The sequence below is a fragment of the Calonectris borealis genome, chromosome 4 (genome assembly GCF_964195595.1).
Source record: "Calonectris borealis chromosome 4, bCalBor7.hap1.2, whole genome shotgun sequence".
NCBI classification, from domain to species: Eukaryota; Metazoa; Chordata; class Aves; order Procellariiformes; family Procellariidae; genus Calonectris; species Calonectris borealis.
The window spans coordinates 45,453,908-45,477,811 of NC_134315.1; the positions used below are offsets into that span (position 1 = coordinate 45,453,908).

At 35.3% G+C, this 23,904-nt stretch overlaps 1 protein-coding gene across 4 annotated transcripts in view; it reads left to right on the plus strand.

The window, feature by feature from the left end:
- The window catches only part of MARCHF1 (membrane associated ring-CH-type finger 1), a 259,802-nt gene that overhangs the window by 149,089 nt on the left and 86,809 nt on the right, over positions 1-23,904 (plus strand). For all 4 annotated transcript variants that reach the window (XM_075149398.1, XM_075149399.1, XM_075149397.1 and 1 more), the window contains one exon: positions 5,824-5,963. In XM_075149398.1, the coding sequence (XP_075005499.1) occupies positions 5,862-5,963 (102 nt within the window). In that variant the 5' untranslated portion in view covers positions 5,824-5,861. The remainder of the gene's footprint in view (positions 1-5,823; positions 5,964-23,904) is intronic.

Sequence of the window (23,904 nt, forward strand, 5' to 3'; positions counted from 1 at the left end):
CTGTCATTCTAGGTGTCAGCTGAGTAATTTGTGGGCAAGTGTGCTTGTTTTTTGTTGGTCTCTGCCTTTTTTTTTCATGAGGCTAGCACATTAGGTATATATTCTAGCTAATGGCTGCAAGTATCACTCAGGAACATTTTACTAGCTTGATGGCCTTTGAAGCTACTGACACTACGATTTGTATTAATTAAATGCTGGACTTACCTGTTTCTTACAAAATTACTCCTCAGTTTGGAGGGGCAGGTGGCACTTTTGATGAAAAATAAAGTTATCATTTGTTATGATAACCGACAGTTATCAAATTTGTATGTGGAAACTAATTTTCCCCCCCTGACATTAGAGAACCACCACTGAATTACACTGGAATATTTTACAGTTGTTGGCATGATCACATATATTCTAATATGACTTTCTCTCTTCTTTTTTTTTTAATATAGAGATAATTTTCAGACTTGAGGCTGAGCTTTTTATTTGTAAAAATACGGAGTTAGAGTCATTATGCTGTTATGCTATGGCTGTGCTGAACTGTTCTTGTGAAACACAGCATTCGTAGGATAATATTGACTTGCTGGTTGAGAAAAGCCTATGGCTTGCTTGTGACACAAAAATAGCACAAGCTATCAGAGCTTTCTAGTGCATCCAGCCCATGAATTTATGTTTATGTTCAAATTAGAATAATTGATTGGAAGTCACAGCTTGATAAGACTCAGATAAGGGACATACAAAGAACAACAGGGACTGTATTTCTCTCACCAGAGCTCAGCATTTGAAGGCTATTTGCATTTCAATATTCCTGCAGCTCTACTCCTGGAATATTTTGATGATCTGCCAAGTCATGCAGTGTGTTTAGTTGCTAGACAAATCAAAACACTTTGATTGCTGTTGGGAATCTTCGAACACAGAGAACAAAACTATTTAGCTTAGGTAAAGAACAGTATCTTTTGTGTTCAATTTCTTGCTGTTCCATGGTAGCTGTTAGATCCTGGAAAGGACTGAAAAAGCATAACCTTCTCATGTACTTCATCTTAATTCAGCCTTTGTCAAGGCCTTTATTACCTGAATCTAATTATATTCCTGAATTAAGCTTACGGATTCTTTTCTTTCACTAGATTAATGAATTTTTTTTTGAGGCATTGTGCTTTTATTTCATATAACTGGCTAATTTTTAATACATTATCCTTAACTAAGCCCCTATTTATTTAGTATTAATATTGTGCAAGATGTACTTGAATCTATAATTCTGTATGTCCCTTTGCTTGCCTAAATTATAAGTAAAAATTTTCTCCCCTGAAAAAGTATGAATAAAGTAATTTTTTTATTTTTAAACAAATTTCTAGGGAATGAATTAAGACTTTTTTTCAGACAATTTATTTCAGGTGGTGGTTCATCAGTTGTATGAGCAAGTGCAAACTCTTCCTTTCAATTATGATCTGTACAGTGGTAGTCATCATTTTGATTCCTCAGGGCAAAAAATAAGAATTGCAAATGTTCCAAGTAGTTCTGCACCCCAAGAGGAGCAGAATAGGACTGTAGCTATAATCAGACGATTCCCTGTCTTCACAGGTACATGCAGTATAGAAAGGATTGATTGATCACTTACTGAGGGGTGATGGTGGCGTCACTCTTTGGAATTGTCTCCCTGCAGATCCTTGGAGGGCTGTTGCCGCAGGTGGGTGGCACACACTGGTCTTGGGCACCCACTCTTCACTACACCTGTGGCTCAGGTAGACTCTAAACGAACATGTTTTTAAAGGGTTGTAAAACTTTGAGAACCTAGACTTCTTGCCAGCTGACACTATAGGGGTTCTGCTGCAAATTGTTGAAATGCCATATATCTGTCTCAACTCATAGGGAAAACTCATAATGTAATGACTTCAAGTAGTTACCTTTGTCACACTGAACTACAGCTGTTGCCTGGGGTTTATGATTCTTTGACAGTTCTAAGCACCAGGAGCATCCAGCTGTGCAGAGTAATTTTGTAGAGTATTCCCTAGACTAAGCTATTTTTTCACTTCATCTGTGATCAAACCCAAACTGTGTCGTATAACACGTTGTATGCTTATATGTGATGTGTAGAATTGTATTCTCAGGTTGCATTGGCTTGTAGCCACCCCAAGTGTGAGGAGTACATGACTCTAGAGATGGTGGAGTTTGCATTACTTCTCTACACTAAACACATCTCTGGAAGAATTCACTGTACACTGAAACATGCAGCAATATAGGTTTGTTCCCGCTAAAAGTCTACTTGAAAATTTGGTAGACAATCAGAAACAAAGAAAGTAGCCTGACACATAAAGCTATATTAAAATACAAGCCTAAAATAATGGTAAGATAATAATTCATAAGAAGTAATAGAATATTAGAAAGGGTCTTCAGTGAAGACCTGAAGCTTTCCCTCTTAATAAGTGATCAAGGGTGTGATGGTTCAAAAGAAAGCTTCAGCTAACTACGCATGTGAGCAGCTGCTCATCAGTAGGTGTAGCAGACTTTTAATCTGGCCTTAGAGCTCTAGGAACTTGGGAACCATATGTTTTATTCCTAGGGTATCTTTTCAGCCACTTATCTCAAATATACCAGGTTGATTTTATCACCTTTGCAAAAACATATTTGTGTGTTTTCGGTTCAGAGAAGGAAGTGTGGAAGTGACCATTTTAAGGGACTTCATTGTTTGGTTTTTTCAGTAACAGAAAGACTGGATATTCTTGCGGGAGAATGGTCAGGAAGTTTTCCATCTCAAAAGTGTTCCAGAGAGAAGTATCTTTTAAATAATGATTGAAATATTCTTTTAAAATCAGAGTAAAGGCTTTCTTAAAAGTTATATGTTTGGTTTTTTCTTCAAGTTCATGTTCTTTCTTCAGGGAAAAAACAAAGCAGCAAAGGGCTCGTAAGCAGTGAGCTGCACCACCTGAACATGTAGCCTTCCTGTTCATGGTGTGTATTCAGAAGAACAACAGTGAAGTCTGAGATCTTTTCAGACATAGCAAGCCAAAAATTTATACATACATTCCTCTGGGCTGTAATCTTTATATAGTATTCTTCTGGGGGAGACTTCAAAAAATTCTTATGTTTATTCCAAATATGCATTTTGTGGTTTTTAAATTTTTTTTAGGATTTTTTTTCTCTAGCCAGCATTAATCTCTAGTTTCCAGGCATCTGCACAAAAAATGCACAACAATAACTTACTGATCATGGGAGAATGCAGTTCAGCAATCTTAACAAATTAAATCTGCCCATAAGTCCTGTGTGTAGTGAAACGTTTTACTGATTGATTTTACCAAAATGGAGAACCACTTCCCCAGAGCTGTTTGTCTGTCTATGAAGGTTCAAGTGGCATGAAAAATTGGCTTAACGTCTTTTCTACAAACTTCGCTTGTTAGCTGTAAAGCTAGTGGTACCTCTTTTACCACCCAGCCTCAAGTGCAGTCATAAACAGAGCAGCAGCAGCTCATCCCTTTTCACCCAGTTTAATAAAGTTGACCAGTGTCATACCTGATACAACTCCCCACCTCTGCTCGTAAACTCCACTTACTGGGCAATATGTGAGGAACTACTGTGATGGGTTCCAGAGCAGCAGAAACAAATAGTTTGTCTCATTTTGAAAAGTCTAAACACTATTGAAATACTTTCTGCTTGAAATTTTGAATGAAAAACAGGAAATTCCGGGGAGGTCGGTATAGTTTTGAAAAGACATTTTACTTTCTCAGAAGATTTTGTGTGCTCCCATTTAAAAAGCAGGGGGGACAGGATGGGAACTAGTTTAATTAGAAGTCAGGCTCCACTGCTGTTTCAGTCCTGCTTAGTTGGTAAACAGTATTTCAGCACAAATGATGTAGAAATTACCTAGAATTTGCAGTAGAAGCTTGAAAAAATAAAAATTGTGGTTGCTTGTCTCATATCGCAGAGGACGTGCATATGCTGGTCCTTCTGATGCTTTTTCTGATTCTCCAGTTTTACTTGTAAGTACTTCGTGATATGTTGGATATACAATGAAAAGCATTTAAAACCTGGATTCATTTTTTGTATCTGTATACAGGTTGTTTAAATGCACAAGCTGTTCACTGGTACTTCCTTTACTCTCAAAAACTACTAGTTTGGTATGTAAAGTTCTGCTAATTGCTTTCACAAAATTAGGGAAAATAAACAGTCTTGTAGAGCTAGCAAGAGAGTGGATGCTCTGATCCAGTGGAAATCGTAACCGCTGCTAAGCTGGTGACAATGAGTTTAGTCAGTGCTTCGGTTAGATTTGTCATTGTGAAGCCTTTGCTGGGTTGTACTCATGCCCTGGAGGACCAAGTTCTGTAAAGTCTTCAACTGAAATCTTTTATAATAGCAAAATGGATTTGACTCCACAGTCAATGGACTGTGTGGCAGTCTTCATGTTACTAATGCTTTACTGGCATATATTTTTATCTCATACTAAGATTTCAAGAGACCAAAAAATTAGTAAGAATCGGTTCACCTGTAGACTCACTCATCTAATCATCTCCAGTGTGATAAAGCTAAGGCTAGTTCCCACTTATTCTTTACTCTCAGTTCCGTGAGGTTATGTGGAGAAATATAGCTTCGTGCATTTCATGCCTTGAAAATTATGTATTAACGGTAAGTGCAGAAACGGTAGAGCTGTAGTTATTCAAGAAGGGGCTATAGTTCATCAGAAGCAGAACCTGGGAAGATGAAAGCCTGCTGTAAACACAAGTGTGTCTTGCATACTGCATGGAGATGTATTGCAGAAAAACTAAACCTACTTTACAAGTACATAATATTCAATGACATTAAATAGGTGCTACTTTACCATGTAAGGTCTTTAGCATTATTGTATGTACGTTCCAGATCTATTCAGTCTACTGCTAACCTCGTGTGGAGTACTAGGCACTCAATCTGGTAGGTTAATGTTTTTGTTTATTATGTTTCATGATGTTACAGAATAACATGTTTTAAATTAAAAAAATTTATAAAGAACGAGATTATAAATTGCTTCAGATGTTGTGGAGAAAAAAAATTGCTCAAAGTTATTTTTTTGTAATTAATTAGCAAAGTTTTGCTAATTTTGTTTGTTTACATTACCTATTTCGACTGGGAAAAGTAGATTGTGAAATTTTAAAAATAGTTATGAAGATTTCTTACACTTAAACAAAAAAACCTTGCTAGTGCTGTATTTCCAGAATGTGTTAGTGTTACTTAAAAGGTATTTCGTTACTGTTACAAACTAAAAAGAAGGTCACATGCAACTTAGAGTTGGCTTGTAGCATTTATTGCTGGTGTGTGTACATTACTTTTTGCTATTTAGAATACATCCTAGTGTAACACTTCAAGACAAGCCAAGTATTCTGGTGTGTGTGGGCATAAGTACATACACGTATGTGTGTTTTCGCACTGTTGATTTGTATTTAGTATCTGCTACTGCTTTAGGGCTATTTCTAGTTGTTTCAGGGAACATGGGGTATTGCATCCAAATGTTATATGGTTTTAGGAATAGTACTAGTCTCACAAAGAAAGTTCTTTTGTAATAAAATTCCTTTAAAATAACACTTTTTTTAATTAAAGTGACAGCTTGAGAAAGATTTAACATGGGGAGAAGGCACTGAATTTGCTGACACTGAAATAGTATTAATGCATGTAAAGTGTGCTGAAAGTGCATAGTTCTTTTCTAACCTGCATGGCGTAACCCTTTGGAGTACTTTAAATAAACATGTTCTTCTAAAAATATGTTTATTAGCTTGTTTAGCTGTAACTTAATAAGCTGTTTTTAAAAGCATGCATCCAGAGACATGCACGCAATAAATTCAAAGTGTCAATGTTTCAGGGAATCTAAATTATTTTCAGAATTTCAGAAATTGAGAAGGGATAAGTGGAAGGAGAAAATGTTGGGCTGGTGCCAAGCGATAGCTCGTAACCCTCACAGACTTCCAAACAGCACAAGAACACCCGAGGTCTCAGGTGATGCTTCACATAACTCTACTTTGGTGAGTGAAAAGTTGCATTTCATGATTGTGGCATGCGCAGATGAACTTCAGAGGTGTTAAATTTATTTTTTAAAATGTAGTGTTTGCCATTGATTGCATTGCCTCAGTGTGTGAAACGCTTTGACATTGTAGCTATTTACTCTTTCCATTTGCTATTTTGTCATCTTTTATGTTATGCATGGTCCATTCTGACTTGCATGCTATGTCTATAAATCAGTATTGATGTTTTGTGAACGGTAAAGTCTTTAAGTGCGAAATGTCCTAATACGGATTACTTACATTCTTTGTGATCTTAATCAATGCAATGGCAGTTGGTCCCTGATGAATACAGCTGGATGTTATCTAAAGGGTACCTTGTTTGCTCTTTGCTCCTGCCTATAACAGGAACAAAGTATAGTATGTCTGCACTTGTGTTAGAGAGATGGATTTTAAAATTATCTTCATATATTTAACATGGTGGTGCAAGAGATGGTTGAGTTTCTGCACGCAAAGCTATTGATAGTAGATGTTCAGGCAATGTAAAGTGGGCAGTTTACATAGTGGAGTTATCATGAATTGTATGAAGTTGAATAAAGTGACTCATTGACAAGAATTTTAATTCTGCAGTTTTTGCTCATTCAAATAAATCCATTTACATCAGTAGACCTCCCCAGGTGAGTAAGAACTGATACTTGAATGTAAAGGCTTCAGACTGCCCCGCATGTAAGAGCAAGAATTATCTATGTACTTGTTTTTCTTCAACTGTATTGACATTTTCAGATTACAGCAAAACTGAATATTTGAAACACATTCAGTTAAATATGCCTGGTCCAATTTCATTATTAAGTTTAAAATAGGCACAACATTTTTCTATCTTAAGAAGCATGAGGTATCAGGAAGTACTGCCCTCCAGTTGTTGAAACATGGACATGATGACATCTAAGCAGAAAGGTGAATAATTGTTTATAACCACTGATGAAACGTGGTGTTCCAAAGAGTGTGAAGAGAGTTATAAATGAAGAGGCAGTGGTCCGTTTGAAAGTTGTTGAAGTTCTGCTGAAAAAAACCCCTACTTAATGTGGCAAAATTATCTTGTTCAATGGTAGATTATGTAGAATGTAAGTTTCTACTAAGGAAGAGAACTCAAAAAGGCAGCACTAAAAATTGCAAATTTTATAGTTTACTTAATATCCTAGATTATTATTATAGCTCACTTTCATCTGGAATTCTTTTCTTTTAGAGAAATGAAAGGAAATTAAAAAGCAGTGGGTCACGAAACAAGAAATTTCAAGTATATTATCCCCATATTTTATTACTATTACTGTTTTCTTTTAAAATTTGATTTAATTACTATTAATGTTTAGGTATTGCTAGTAATAGGTGATAGCTATTAAGGAATTTAAATATGTGAAAATTTGCGTATTTTTATTTCTGGTTGACAGCTAGTCAACATTTAATTCAGTTTGATGTTCCAAAGACAAGCATTCCAATCTACCACATGGGGTTTAGAAATGATGAACTGGGAATACAGCTGAATCAGTAGACTTAGCATGTTTTAACCTTATTAATATTAAAACTTGTTCAAAAATAAGTTTGCGTGAAACTGTATAGACTGCTGTTTAGGTGATGTAGTGTGTAAGAAAGCCGGGGATATAAACAGCTGGGGAAGATAACGTGTGTCCTTTAATGTTGTGATTGGCTATAGAATAATAATCTTCACAACAGGAAATAAAGCGATAACATCTCTTGAGGCCTGTCAGGCTTTCCTCTTCATTTTCTTCGCTTCCTGCTCTCTCAACCATTGCTCTTTCTATCCCTCACTTCTGAAGTACATGACATTCAGTATAAGCTTTTGCTGGCAGTGTCTTTCCAGCTTGTGGGTTGTAGGCTGAAAATCCTTATTTTCTTTACGAACATTTTAAAACTGAAATCTCGTTTCAAATCAGTTTTGATTTTGCTTAGTAGTTTGAGCCTTTCAATGTTGAAAAATTTTCCATCTGGTCTTGAGTGAAGGTACAGACTTTAGCACTGGAAAATGAAACAGCAGAAAATAAAGAAGTCCCTTCTTTCTGAATTAGTATTCATTTTTCAGTGCATTGCAGCTCCTCTGTGGACCTGGTTCCCTCAGTGGGGGTTTATTTGGTCTGTCTTGCAAGGACATTTATGGTAAGAAGAAATAGCTCTTTGCTTCCTTAGACTGTAGGTGGCCAGTCTGGTTTTGGTGGGAAGCAACCTGGAGTGTACACTGCATCTTTTTTCACGTCTGCTGTATGCCTTTTACGCACACTTTGATTCAGCAGAATGTCTTCTGTATTTCAGAACTTCATCTAAGGCTTTTCAAAAGAAACTTTTCTTTCCCTTTAAAAGTAAACACCCAAAGCAGTTATTTCGCAATGCCACTTTCCCAAAAGGGAATGATCTGAAAACTGCAAGTATGTCTTACTAATTTTTATGAAAAGAAATATTTTTCTCTCTTAGTGAAAGAAAGAAGGAAGCTTGTGAAATAGGAAGCAGATTAAGATCATTAAAAAATTGCTTTTTTCATTAAGCAAGTAAATGGAATACTCTACAGCAGTGCAGAAAAAAAATAAAAAAGAAATTAGCTCATGAAAACACTGAAATAAATTTAAAGAGTTTAATAAAATCAGTTATACGGTTTCATTTGATTTGATGTTAAGATGTTCTAGCTTCATTCAAATCAAATAAATTCTGAAATATTTCAGCAAAACTCAGCTACATATTCTTGGAAACATTTTTCCATTATTATTTTCAACTTAATTATAATATTATCCACAGGCTTTATCACCTCAGACTACTTTATTTGAAGATTAAAGCCTTTGTGTTCAATTTTAGGTGGAACTCTTGGTTCTGAGCATAGCTCAAAAATTTTGAGTCATTACATAATCAAAGGAGGCATAACTTCTCAAAAAACATTGTTTAATATTACAATTTGTTGGATTTGGGTGTTTTTATTGATAATTTTAGATTCAAAGGGAGTAGACCTAATTTTTTTTTCATACTCAAAACAATTTCATATAGTCCATTAACTTGGTGTAGTGGGACATAAAGCTGGAATTGACTTTGCTTCTCTGATAGCTAGAAATCATTATCTGTTTTTGAAGCTGAATTTATTATCAGTTTGTACTTGTTTGTCCTGTATACATTGTTTCTAAACTTCAAAGGTTCATCCTTCCTAATGTTCATCATAAGATTTATTTTTAGAGACCTGTAATATAACTTTTCAACTTTACTTTCCCTTTTCATAATAGTTTCCATGTTCCCACGGGTATCTTAAAAGGTGGTATCTGTTCCTGCTCCAGTTTGAACACAAGTGACCAGTTGTACACAGTATTCCAGATCAAGCTTTCTGTTCCTAACACTTGTGACACTAATTATTCCCTCTCCAGTAACACATTTATCATACTTTGTAGATTTAGAATCACTTTGTTGATATATTTTTTGTAACTATTATTTTAATTTTGAGACCAAACCTAGACTAAGTTGTTTTGATCAGTACATGAAGACTGTATCAATTCAAATTATTATTGCTCCTCTATTCTTTTCCATTCACTGTTTTTTATATTTATTTAGCAAAAAGACCTTTTCCTATTTAACTGTTTTTTGCAAGTTTGATTTGTGGGTTTTTTTTTTTCCCTGGTAATTCTTTGTTTCATTACTTTCTAGTATGTTTCTTTGCTTTTCTATTTCATGTAGGCTTCATTTACTGTATTTATCTCTTCTGAAGTAGATATTCATTCAGACAAATCTGAAGATGTTCAGATTATTCTCTACAGGTTTTTTTCTTTTCTTAAATGCAAATTCATATCTTTTTCATTTTTCCCTTTCTCTGATTTTTGGTGGAGTTGGGGAAAGAATAGTAATGTTTTCTTCCTTATTTGAAAAGAATTCAGATCTTGAAAGCTCGTAATTCTACGCAATAGTATTTGCAGTTTTTTGTCTTCTGAAAGGATAATGGATATAATTGAAAATGTACAACTTTAAATTCTTTCTTCATTCTATCTCCATACAGACAGTATCTATTTATACTGTGATTCTGTAAGCATATGTATGTATGGTTAGTTCAAATTATTTTGATGGGAAAACAAATATGTATTAACATTGATTAAGCAATTTGACTAGAAGCAGTTCTGTGTCCGCCAGTCTTTGCTCAGTGCCTAGTGCTTCTTGGGGTCCTAATTCAGAACTTGAGCATTATCACAATGTATGTTCTTAATAGTTATGTACAGCCTGTTCTGCCTAGGGTATGGACCGGTCCTTGGTTCAGTACATCATGTTAAACACATGAAGCTAATGGGACATGAGCACATACTTAATGCTGAATTGTAGTCATTAGTACGTAATACTTTTCTCTGTTGTATTCCCCACTAGAATTATGGGTGAATATATGTGGAAGTATGGTCATGTGAGTAACTAGGTAATTTATGTTTGCATATGCAAATGAAATTTGGAAGTCATGGCAAATGATCAAGTATCCAATTTAACCCTAAGGAAGGATTTTTTTTATATGCAAGCAAAGGATATCATCTACTTCTCTAAGAGAAAGTAAAATGTTTATGAATTATCTGTTTGACATAGGTAGATCCCGGGTTGTCACATCTGATCTACACCTGTTGACTGAGCAAGTTCATAATAGTCAATGGTCATTCCAAAATATAATTAAACAAATGATGGAATGTGTTTTTGTTGTGGCTTGACCCTGGCAGGCAGCTTAGACCCACACAGCCGCTCCCTCACTCCCCCTCAATGGGATGGGGGAGAGAATCAGAGGGGAAAAGTGAGAAAAATCATGAGTTGAGATAAAGACAGTTTAATAGGTAAAGCAAAAGCCACGCACACAAGCAAAGCAAAACAAGGAATTCATTCACTACTCCCATCTGCAGGCAGGTGTTCAGCCATCGCCAGGAAAGCAGGGCTCCATCACGCGTAACGGTTACTTGGGAAGACAAAACACTATCATTCCAAATATCTTGCTTTCCTCCTTCTTCCCCCTGGCTTTTATGGCTGAGAACAATGTCATATGGTGTGGGATATCCCTTTGGTCAGTTGGGGTCAGCTGTCCCAGCTGTGTCCCCTTTCAGCTTCTTGTGCACCCCCAGCCTCCTCGCTGGTGGGGTGGGGTGAGAAGCAGAAGAGGCCTTGAATGTACATATGCACTGCTCAGCAGTAACGAAAACATCCCTGTGTTATCAACACTGTTTTCATCACAAATCCAAAACATAGCCCCATACAAGCTACTGTGAAGAAAATTAACTCTATCCCAGCCAAAACCAGTACAGCTTTTCTTCCAGTGATAAACTGAGAAGCTGGGGTTGAAAAGCTGGGGTTTAGCTGTAAGTTCTGCTAACTAGATGAAAGTTCTGAATAGTGTAGGAATGATTTATCACTAGATGATCTTTAAAGGTCCCATCCAACCCCAGCCATTCTATGATTCTATGATCTTTATCTAAAACTCAAAATTTAATTCCAGAACAAGAAAGATCTCTTGATCTGAGCTTGAAGTGTTTGGCAGCCTGATTTTCGTCAAGGGAGTGTAATTCCTTGCTGAAAATCCTGCGAAATAGGAACTAGTTAATTTTTAGCATTTTACATCAGATTACTTTTTAGCTTTTTATTTAGCAAGTCCCTCTGTTAATGTTAAGCTATGGAAACTTTTCCTTGTGATGTAGATGTTCCATGTTGGGCTTATCCTTCTGCAGGATGCTGCATGCTCCCCTGCAGGGAAATTGTTTTAACTATTTATTGCTTTCTAATTTACAGGGTCAGCCTAAGCTGTCAGTGGCCTCAGTAGCCATGCCACCCCAGGCCAATCTTATTGATTTTCCTTATATTTAAAGCCAATTAGCAGTCATTACCATCACCTTCTGGCTTCTCACCACAAATGTGTTATAAGGATGTAAAGCTGTTAAGAGTTCCTTTGTGCTTCTTTTCTGTGCATACGTAAACCATTACAGCAGGGCAGATGTAGGCCAAAGCTTTTGGGTAAGTCTCCCCCAGTGCTCAGTTTCTTCCTCCGTGCATACCAGCGTCATTTAATAATTTAAGAGCAGGGCAGATGTGGTCAAATTTTTACTTGTTTGACTAGTGATTTCAGTTAGGCTTCCCCTGTGACAGGCTTAAAATGACAGTCCTCACTTAAATCATTTTCATTTCACTTATAAAAAGAATGACATATTTCCAAAGAATGACCAAAAATGGAGGCCACACAGAAAATTACTATTACTTTGCATTTATAGAAGCAACAATAACTTAAATATTGGAGAAAAAAAATAAAGCTTACCTGAATGCTGGCTTCAGTATGAGTAAATTTATTATTATTATTATTATTATTATTATTATTATTATTATTATTATTATTATTATTATTATTATTTTCTTAAAATATTTTTATTTAGCTTTATAACTTACATAATATTTATGTTTCCTGGGTGTTAGGTGTCCAGATTATAGATACTTTTATCAGTGGAATTTGAAAGAAATTATTTTCTGTAGATCAAATTACTATAAGACGACATTGACAGTAAACATTTTTTAAATATCTGTGTAACTGTTTGAATAGATTTTATTCAATCCTTTATTCTTTTCCCAAAATATTTCATGCACCTTGTTTCTCATAGCAACATGTGCTCACAAGATTGGTTCAAATCTATTCAAATTATTCATAATTTGTTTCTTTTTTGTATAGTTGAAGCTGTCTCGTTAGTCTGTTTCACTTAGGAGAAAGGGGCATCTTTTAAGTGTAGAATTTAAATTGTATTAACTTTTTTTAGTTTTGGAGAGAAGAGTTATGTCTCAGTACATTAGACTTGTTCACATAACTTTTGACTGAAAGCTCAAGAATTATTTTTCTAGCAATTTTTAATATGTCCATAAAAATCTTAAAATGTGTAAAGCTCCAGGTTATATGATGTAGGGTTATAGATACTGAAACAAAGAGGGGCTTACCAGATCATCATTCAGTTTCTATCTCGAAATTGAGTTCTAGAAAATGAGAAAATCAGACAGGGCCAAGTAATTAACCTAAGTTTTTGATAAGGTGAAATGGGTTATTCTCATTTTAGCTCAGTCCTATCATTAACTGAACACCTACACTGTAATGGGGAAGCCAAGATGACAGGAAGCATCAAATAAATGTCTCTGCTCCTTGATTTATTGCCAGAGTAATACAGCAAGGAAAGCTATGAAAGCACATTATGTTAAAAAAAAAAAAAAAAAAAGAAGAAAAAAAAAAAGTAAAAGAAAAAGTAGTGGTGGAAGATGATTCTGCAACTTTATCTGGTAAAAAAGCTGATGGTAATACTAAATGTTTAAGTGAACTTACAAGTTTAGGTAGTACTCCCATTCCTGAGGATCCATATTTTTTGCATGGTATTTTGCAGTACAATACTACTTGAATTACAAGATCTAGAACCAGTTTCAGGATAAGCTCTCTACTGTGCTGACTGCCATGGTCTGTGCAACTCCATCCTGTAAACAGAAATGCATATGCATAATTTGCTTGAAGAGTCTATACTGATACCATTTGCAAGCTTAGAGTGAAGTATGTGCGTATAATTTTGTGCAGCAGCAGTTTAGAGCATTGATAGAAAAGGGTAAGAATCGGGATTTCCTGCTAGTTTAAATTGTACCTAATCACATAAGTTTGTGCAGTTTCTGCAACAGGATTCATTCTCACTGTTTAAGTGGTTTACATATTAATTACTACTGCAAAATATACTCCAAAATACTTCCAAAAATATTCTTAAGAGGAAAATGGGGTTGTATGTGCATGCATAGAAGCCATTTCATGCATTCATATTAGTACATAAGTTTTGCTACAGGCAGGGGTGGAAGAAGAAGAAGAAAGTACTAAACTACAGGGAGCTGTATATCTCCCTAGATACATCCCTAATGTATTCTTCTGCTACGCTATCCTCAGTAAGAGTCTTCTGAACGCTACAAATGATTTGGTGTTGGTTTTGTGGCGTAGGAGGTTACGCAGTGCACCGTATCTCTGTGGCTAGCTGTTCTTCTGACACGATACATTGATGTGTCGTGGAGCCATTTCAGCCCACATTCAGCACCGTGTTCCACCCAACCTGTGGGCTGGTTTTCCTGCAGCATAATGAGTCTGCACATATCATGACTGTCTTGTGAACACCTAGCTTGTATAGAGACAGTTTGAGTCCTCATTGCGGTTCTCCGTCCTTCTTCCTTTTATCTAACAGGGACATGCTGTAGCACAGAAGCTTAAGTAGGGCCTCTTGAAATCTGCAGCGTGTATGGGTTCCCCTTTTCATAAGGGTTTGATGGAGCCCTGAGCTAGGAGAGGGTCTGGGGGAGAAATCACATGCTCAAACAAAAGTTAACCTTTGTAAGTGGATTCTTCCAAAAATAGTCTGTGGGAAGATCCTGAAATCTAATTGTCCTGTTTTCCAATTGGCAGTGTCACTGAATACTTGCCATTGCAACTGCAATTGTGGTGTCCCCTTTACAACAAAGAACAGCAACAGAAAGTGCTGGAGTGATGAGCCCAACCAGAAAAAGGATCATCATTATTGTGCAGGTTAAAGCGCTGACTTGCATTGTATGTAACTTCCATGTAACTTTGTGAAAGTCACTTCTACTTCAGCCTCATTAATGTGAACTAATGATAACATTCAGGATAAAAGTTCACTTACAACTGCAAGGTGCTTAAATCCTGTAAAGACAAAGGTGTTAGACCTATCCTGGTTGATAGTGGAAGGATTAAATAAATTTGGGTAATTAATACAGAGGAGGAGGAGAAAATACGGCAGAAGACCTAGTGGCTTTCTAGAGATGAATCAACAGATAGGCTGAGGTTTAAGTGTTCGTTCTACAGAGGAGATGGAGATAATAGCAGGTACACTGCTGCAGTTTCAGAGGTGCTGGTTCAAATCTTGGTCTGGATTTGTAGGAAATACCAGTCCTATCAATTTAATTAAAAATGGGTACATGGTCGAAGATGGCCATAGGTAGAATGCTGACTATATCACTTCTGTCGATTCTGTTGGCTGTGAAAGAAAACTGCCTGTGACCTCGTTAGGCTAATTACATCTGGGGTTAATCTTTTATTCCCTCCCCCTTGTCCTTTCATAAAGTGAGATGGGAGTAATAGGATGAGATTAAGAAGGGGAAATTTAGACTGAAGGGGAAGAACATACTCTTAACAATGAAATGTCTTAGGCTGCTATATGATTTTGTATTGAGGATTACAGGAACACCTTGTCTGTGATCCTTGAAATTTGGATTGGAAACATTTGCACATGATATTTGTATTAAATTTTTTCCTGCCTCTGATCTTCTGTGCATGTAGTTTTTTCTCCTATTTCTAAAAGAAATACATACTAGCTTTTCTTGTCCTGGTAATCTTTTTATAAAATCAATGATATGAAAGGTACAACTTCTGTACCAGATCAGTCGACTGACTGATATGTCTAAGCATTAAGCATTGTTTAAATAAAAGTGTTTAGATTTCATCCTTGTGAAGATCTATTTTGTGGTAAAATGTCTGTTTTCTATTTCTGTGACTCATATTTAAATTTTTCCTCTTTTTCAGTCTGCACTGACCCCAACCATATTTACTTGTTAACCATGTAGGTTGTAATTTATACAACTGAGTTATTTTTCATAAGGTGTTGTAAATAGGATCTTAGATTTGGCCTACCTTACATTAAGAAGAGAGGCAGCAAATGTAGCCATGCTTTTAGCATTTTTATACCCAAAAGTTAAACACTGGTTCTCTTTCATGATGGATGAGGGAGAAAAATAGTGTCTTTTTTTTTCTCTGACTTTTTTCTCTTTTCTGTTGTTTTGGAGAAACAGAATCTTATGACGTCGTCGTGGTTTAACCCAGCAGGCAGCCAAACACCACACAGCTGCTCGCTTGCTCCCTGCCCCCCAGTGGGATGGGGGAGAGAATTGGAAAAAAAAAAGTAAAATTTGTGAGTTGAGATAAAGACAGTTTAATAGGACAGAAAAGGAAGGGAAAATAGTAATAATAATGATAAAATATACAAAATAAGTGATGCACACTGCAATTGGTCACCACCCGCTGACCGATGCCCAGCCAGTTCCCGGGCAGCGGTCACTCCTCCTCGGCCAACTCCCCCCAGTTTATATACTGAGCATGATGTCATATGGTATGGAATACCCCATTGGCGAGCTGGGTGAGCTGCCCTGGCTATGCTCCCTCCCAGCTTCTTGTGCACCTGGCAGAGCATGGGAAGCTGAAAAGTCCTTGACTATAAGCACTACTTAGCAACAACTAAAACATCAGTGTGCTATCAGCATTATTCTTATCCTAAATCCAAAACACAGCACTGTACCAGCTACTAGGAAGAAAATTAACTTTATCCCGGCTGAAACCAGGACAGACATACAGCATAACTGTGATCTGACAGAAAAAGAGGAAAAGCATGACAAAAATTTATTTCATAGATGTTTCAGTATTACAAAGAGGAGGTCTTGTTTTCCATTTGTTTCTGTTTATGGAGAAATTATATACTTACATTTTGAGAGGTGTTTGTTATTCTTAGCTTTAATATGGTATTTATTTCATGTACAAGAATTATGTTGCACCGAGGTATTCTCATATGTGTAGTCTACATTGTTATTTTTCAGGCTGTAAGTGCATCGTTCTAGCAATATGTAAAGATGATACTAAACATATTTTGAGTTTTATTACTAAATTGGAATACTGCACTTTTTTGATGCTGTCAGAGAGAAGAAAGATTTTAATCTCACACAGATGTTTGGGTTTTTTTTTCATTTGAAGGACATAGAAGATTGTATTAATTTAATGCAATCCCATTTTACTCTTCCTGGTTACAATTTGGCTCCTCACAGTGTCTTGAGGTCCCCCAGGCAAGAATCCGTACTCTGTTGTGGGTCTATAATGTCAATCAGTTCATAATTAGCATTTTCAAAATTACTGTTGGAAGAAATATATAAGGGAAATGTGTAAATAAGGGGAAAAGGTGTATTGTGAAAGAAAAAATGATTGTAGAAAAAGCTCATTTACCAATTAGGCCAATAATTTGAACTTGTGGTTTCCCTAGACAAAGAACCCCCCCAACACAAACAAACAAAAGAAAAATATCCAAACCTGAAGTAGCTGCAGACTCGCTGCTGCTTGTATTTCACAGAGAAGCTGTTGGGTACAGGCTCTGTGTAAGTTTGAGGGTAGACAGAATAAATTTATGTGTAGTGAAATTTATAGTAATGAGATCATTGAACCAGGAGGCATGTTGATATTGGTCCATCCAATGGACTCAAATTCACTGTAGATGAAGACCCCAGAGGCAGTACAGATGCTTCCAAGAGCTCTCAAAGTGCTCTGTTGATAATCTGGAAGTGTGGTGCATCAAAACCATGTACTCAGACTTCGTGTTTAGTGAGGAAATATAATTTTACCTATTCAGATTTAGGCATATACTCTTCTTGGTAAGTGACGCTAATTTTGACTACAGAATTTCCTGATGCTGAAATAATTTAATTTATTTTTTTTATTATGGAAACCTGAGTTTATTTAATCATGTTTGATGTTTGTTTTCTCTGGGTAATATTATTTCAGAATGTGCTAATTGCTTCTTGTAATCTTTGTAATCCATAAATATTAATGCTCATGAAATGTTAATAACAGCTGATAGAAACGAAATGCAGAAAAATGAGCAATTCAATTAATCAATTTAAACTGATTTTATAACTGCATAGATAATTACTAAATTGTCAAAACTGATTTTATAACTGCATAGATAATTACTAAATTGTCAAAATATCAAAAATGATGCCTGTTGAACTACAGTAGTATGAGATAGTTTGCATATTTTATACAGACTAAGTATGATTTCCCTTCAGTTTCTTTGCTGTTGTGGGTTAAAGTCATATTTAAAACTGAGATTATAAAATCCTGAAGATCTCCACTTGTGGACAGCCAATTCAAGATACTCATGTCATTTTTAAAGAGGTCCTAATCTCCCAATAACTTTAAAAGCCTAACGATGCTCCCTATCTCTGAAAATCCTGTTCTGTAGTCAAAAGAGGTGTTTTCAAAACTGTGAACCTAAAATTTGCCCTAAATCATTATTTTGGGATTTCAATAAAAATGGGCTGACTTTCAGAGGAACCAACTGAAATTACATGCTTAGAATATCTGAAGTGATGCTTCTCAGAGTTTGGTGACTTATCAAAGTGTGATTTTTAGGTGCAAGGTATATTTAGATAGCCTCAGAAAATCTGGCATTACTGAAATCTTGCAGTAATCAAGGTTCTACACTGTCAGAAATTGTTTGAAATAATGAGAGGATGATTCAGGCAGAACTTTTTTTTTTTTTTCATTATGTTTAATTCTCCATAGAGGGGAGAAAAAATGAAATGAGGAAGAGAATGGAGGAAAAAAATAGGAAAAAGTAAATTCTGTATAAATACAAATGTCGGCTCCACTTTGATTAGTATCTTGTACAAACATGAGTTCACTTGTTCTCAAAAAAAAAAAAGTTCATTTTCTTCCAAATACTTTTTTTTATCACACCATATTCCCATTCACCTTGGCTTATGTATTGAGCAATATTGATGGGTGATAGCATCTGCAAAACTGAATATTCACTATGTTGACACTTCCAACTAAATGCATTTTTTGAGGTGTTCTTTGGGTACCTACCTTTAGCATGCAAGTATGGTTAAAATACACTGTAAAAATACTGGAAAAATCCATCATTAATTTGCTGGTTTTGAAGGACACTAAGGAAACTTTACCTTTTTACGTGCACCATCATTGACAGGAACCACAAATAGTCATCTTGCTTCTGATTTCTGTACTTTAATCATAGGATTATTCATTTTTCCTGCTTGATCTGAACTTTGAACATATTGTCTTTCTAAACATAGACATAGAGGACATACAGTATAACATAATTACTGCACATGTGTTTCTTGGAAAACCTTTTTCCTGTGGCTCTGATGAAGTGATTAAAAGGCAAAGAATTCTGCAAAGTGTAACAGTAAAACTTCGCTTTAATGCTGCAAGTGACCTAAAAGCTTTTTGTTTAACATGTACAAAAAGCTTTCATGTAGGACGTGTCTACACATAGGGTTGAATCAAGAAATGCTAACTCTAGTACCAGTCTTGAAAATATGGTCTGTTTTTCTTTTTAAAAACATCTTTTTAGAGGAGCTTTCTTATTGACTTCAGATATGAAAGAATTTCAGCAATATTTAAGAAATCCATTTTTGTGACGTAAGTAACTGAACTTATGTTATTGTCTTCTATTTCCTTGTTCAGGTGTTTTTGGCTGGTTTTTTTTTAGAAGGAGGAAACAATGTAGAGCCCTACATTCTTAACCCACTGCAGCATCTCGTTGCTGCTCCACAGCGCCTTTCTGTCACCAAACTGTGTAAAATACCATGACTTCAAGTTGTTTGGAGCTGCAGAGGGAAAGACTGTTGCATGGCTCTTTCTGCGTACTGCCATGAATACGCTGCCCTGAATTTAAACTGGCACAAAGATCCAGCCTGCCACCCACAATTCCTTTGGAATTAGTTAATAAGCTAGAGGCTAGGTGTAGGTAGGGGTTTTTTCAACTCTGTATTTAGCATTTGAAGAACCGTTTGCAAAGAGATACTTTTTTAATAATGTGGATTACAGTAACATGAGTTAAGGCTTTGGTCAGTCGGTGCCTGTCATGGAAAATGCGTTGCTTATCAGCTTCTCAGATGCATGAGATGTGCAATTAGCTTAGTAATTTTGTATATTTATTCTCAATTCAAAGCATTTAGTAAAGCAATTGGTTTCTTGCAGATAAAAAGAAATAATTGAAAGCAATTTATTTTCTACATGAGAAAATTCAATATGCTTTGGTTATCTATGTATTTAGTTTATTTTTGGGATGTAATTAACTGCATAAAGGCCAGTCAGAATGGGATCTGTTTGTGTATCTATGTATCAGTGCATTCAGAAGTGACTATGAAATTGTCTGCATAAAAAAAAGTATATTTGGGACCAGAATGTTCTTTAATTAAAAAAAAATCCCTACAAGCAGAGTCTCTTTTGTTTTTCAGAAATTTTAGTCATCTGGAGATCTACTCATATTATTAGGAATTTTGTTTCTAGGGGCCATTGTCTGGGGGGTTTGTGTTCTATTTTTCATTTTACTATTGCATGGTTTAGGCAAACTCTTTCTTTACCAAAATACATATAAAGGTGGAAGAATGTTTGAGAATTTTGCCTTCTGCTAGGTCATAGGGGATCAGACCAAGTTCACTAGTGATTTTTTTTACATTCAAAGCAGTGTAGTGGGATGAACGTGACATAACTTCTGTTCTAAATTGAGAGACTAGAAACCTGGTACTTGCATTTTGCTGATTATGAGCTTGTATTTTGCTTTAATACAGATTGCCTCCTTCAGAGAAATAAACTAAAAAGCATTCTGGCAAGCTTGCAGACTTGCAGCATGGTGCTCTCAGGAAAAGTAAATGTAATTTCTAACTTAATCTGTTAAAACTTCTTTAAAAAGTTAATATATTCACTGTTTCCCACCCATTATTTAATTAAAGTAATGCACTTTTGAGCATTTTTATGCATTTTTATCTTAGATGCTGTTTAAAAGCGAAGACAAATGGAATAGACTCCACTGGATAAACTCCAATTGTGGCTTTATTTAAAACAATATGTAAAATGTATTTGTTTTCATTCCATATTGCTAAGAATGTAGCAAGACAGTTCTCTAATACTGTCTCTAATACTTAGTAGCTCCTGTTTTTCCCTGCAGACAGTATAGTGTCTAATTTGATGCACAGCATTTTATTTTTTTCCGGATAACTGCAACAGCTTTATTACCAAATAACATCTGTGTTGCCACAAAATTGGAAATGGTGGTGTAGGCATTCTTGCTTGAACAAGCTGACCACTTCTTTTAGAGCTTTCTGCACACTGTCATGGTCTCAGGTTTAGTGCTTAGACTTTGAATCTCTGCCAGACTTTGTAAGGAGGTCTGGAAACTATGAAATCTCTGATGTCATATTTCATGATATATTTCTCTGCTTTTTCTGTCTGAGTACACATTCTAGGTAGAAGACAAGTTTTATAAATAAAAAAAACATGAGATAAGAAAACCCAAAACTCGGTAACTGGAGATACAAAAGAATAGTGTAAAGATTTTATTATTTTTTTTAGTTATGCAGAAACTTTTCAGAAACCATTCAATTGCCTTGGCCTGATTGCAGCTGCCAGAAAATGTAACTACTTCAATATTTATTAGCTGATTGTTTACATTAATCATCTGGTCCATTAAACATCTGAAGCTGTAGTCAGGGACTACATTATTATTATTTTTATTCTTTACATAAAAGTAAAAAATTAGACCATTCGCATTATTATTTCAATAATATTCAATTTTTAAATACCTTGGGAAAGGACTAATATTTACATTTCAGACACGAGAATTAAGCTACTGTAAAGTTTTCTGTACCATAATAAAGAATGAGGAGAGAAAATACTTTTTTTTTCCTAAATGGGGATTGTGTGGGGAATCAGCTATGGGAAACTGAAAACGAATACATATTCATTCCTTTCCCCTTCAACCCCAATACTAAATTAAGTCCAAGACTAAGAAATGCCAGCTTTTTAAATGCATTATTTAGAAAACTGAGAGTGAAGATTGAATGTATTTCAATGCATTTGACCTGTAGATTATCTTTAAAACAGAATATATATAAAAAAAGATTCAGCAGCGTGTCTCTGAATAACACGTCTGCTCAAGAACGCTTATTATTGTTCTCTAATAGCCTTTCAGTCACTGTGACTCTGGCTTGGGATGGCCGGAGATAGTTATATTAATGAAAATAGTCTAGTTGAAACTGCTTTATAATCCTCAGTAAAACCTATGCTGTCAAGAGATTGCTGTGATGAAAGTTTCACAGTCATGAAGCTGTTTTTGATGTTCATGCAACTCCTTTTTTTTTTGGAAATGTCCATTTTTGTATTGTGTTCTGTAAGGCTCACCTTTTGAAGACAAAATGGATTTTGCTTTGTCTTGTAAGAAATTCCTTTGTTTTTTAAAAAATGAAAGTCCAGTGATTCTTGAGTTCCTTTGTTTAGAAAAGATTTTTTAAAATTTAATTTTAAAAGTTCAGGTTTATTTTAAGTATTCAGAATGGTTCTAGGTTCTTGTTTTAAATAGTAAAAACTAAAACCTTTCATTACTTTTCAGACCCGAAAACCACAGTCAGAGTATATATATGCTATAGTGTCCTTACTGTTTTCTTCCATTTCCCATAGTGTAACACATTCTCAGGTGTACACCTCTGTCATTCTAAAGGTCTTAGCAGTTAGAAGGGAAGTATTGTAGGATTTGCTCTTTCAAATTTCAAAGCCTCAGTAATGGTCAGCATAGATGTCGTCTTTTTTTTTTTTTTGAGAAGGAATTTCAACACATTTTTCTACTATTTTACCTTTCAACTTGTCAACTGTATAATAATTTTAAATATACTTCAACTCACAGGTATGCTGTTTTTAAGAGGAATACATTTTTAAATAAGTCTCACTTGTAATCAAAGCTTAAATACAACACATTAGAAAGATTTTTGTTCTGATTTGCAAAATCTTGTCTAATTTTCAGATTAGAATAGATTAGGGCAAAACCAGTATGTGCAAAAATCAAGTGTAGACGGTTTAGTGATTAAAGATTCATGGGTGATTTTGATGGTGCATCCAACTCTTCTTTCTTATCTGAGTAGTCCTCTTGGTTGCAAGAGGATTAGTCGCATGGTAATCATACTAATTAATACTCAGAGAGCTAGGATGAGAAATATAACCAAATGCATGCATTATAGTGTTATTAAAGAGCATCTTTTTCAATGGATAGGATAACTAAACACGTTCATAAACATATTCCTTAATCATGATTTATAGACAGTGTGTCTCTAAAATACGTATGCACATGTGGGTTGAGGGATGAGAAAAGCTAAATATATTTGGACCTACCTGAAGTGCTTTTACCATTTTTTTAAATTCCTTTTCCCTATTCCATTTGCTCACTGTAGCAATGAGCACATTAACAAAGGAAATTAATCCTTTATCATTATACTGCCACGAGCTGTGATCTTGTCAGATCTTGCTTAACTGTAAGATAAGCAAATTTGGGCTTAATCAGTATTTAGAGATCAACAAGGGACAAAAAAAGTAGGTCTGCAAAAATAGCTCTTTTCTTGTTAAGATTTCATTGTTTTTTCCCAGCAGATTCTATTCTTGTGTGGTTTTTAATTTATCTTTTTCGGGTGCATTGTTTTGAAAATGCAGATTAAGAAACTTTGCCATTCATCACTGAATTCTTGGACACACAGCATTTTCAACATTAATTTTCTTGTTCTCATGTTGGATAGTGGATGCAGCTTTTAAATAAACACTTGAGAGTATACAATATTACCTAGCATGCAAATGTTTGTAATTCAAATTAAGTTTACTTCTTGCTATAGCTACAAATGGAATGTCTTTATATGAGGCTGAGTATGACATAAAGTAAGCCATAAACTATATTTTTGTTGTTAAAGGATTCTGTAATATGACTAAGGTTGGTATTATTCACTGTACTCCTAAAATTGAAATATTATGCTGCTCTTGGAATTGTTTTTCTGTCGAAGTGTTGAACAATGAGAAAGAAATAATGACATTCAAACCTGAGAGCTTTATATCTCTGTCCAATTGAAAAAGATGAACATAAAAATGGTTTCCAAAGCCAGATTTATCCAAAATCCAATGATTTGGGTGGTTACCAAAGGATTCATCTAGCCCAATGTCATGTCTCCTTCAAAAACAACTGATGCCTGTAGAAGAATACAAATGTCAATATTTCTGTGACATGCTCCTCAAATATGAAGAGATGTGCAGTCACAGGTCCTCCTCATCCATATGGGATAACATAGGGTATTTAACAGCCCTTGATAAATG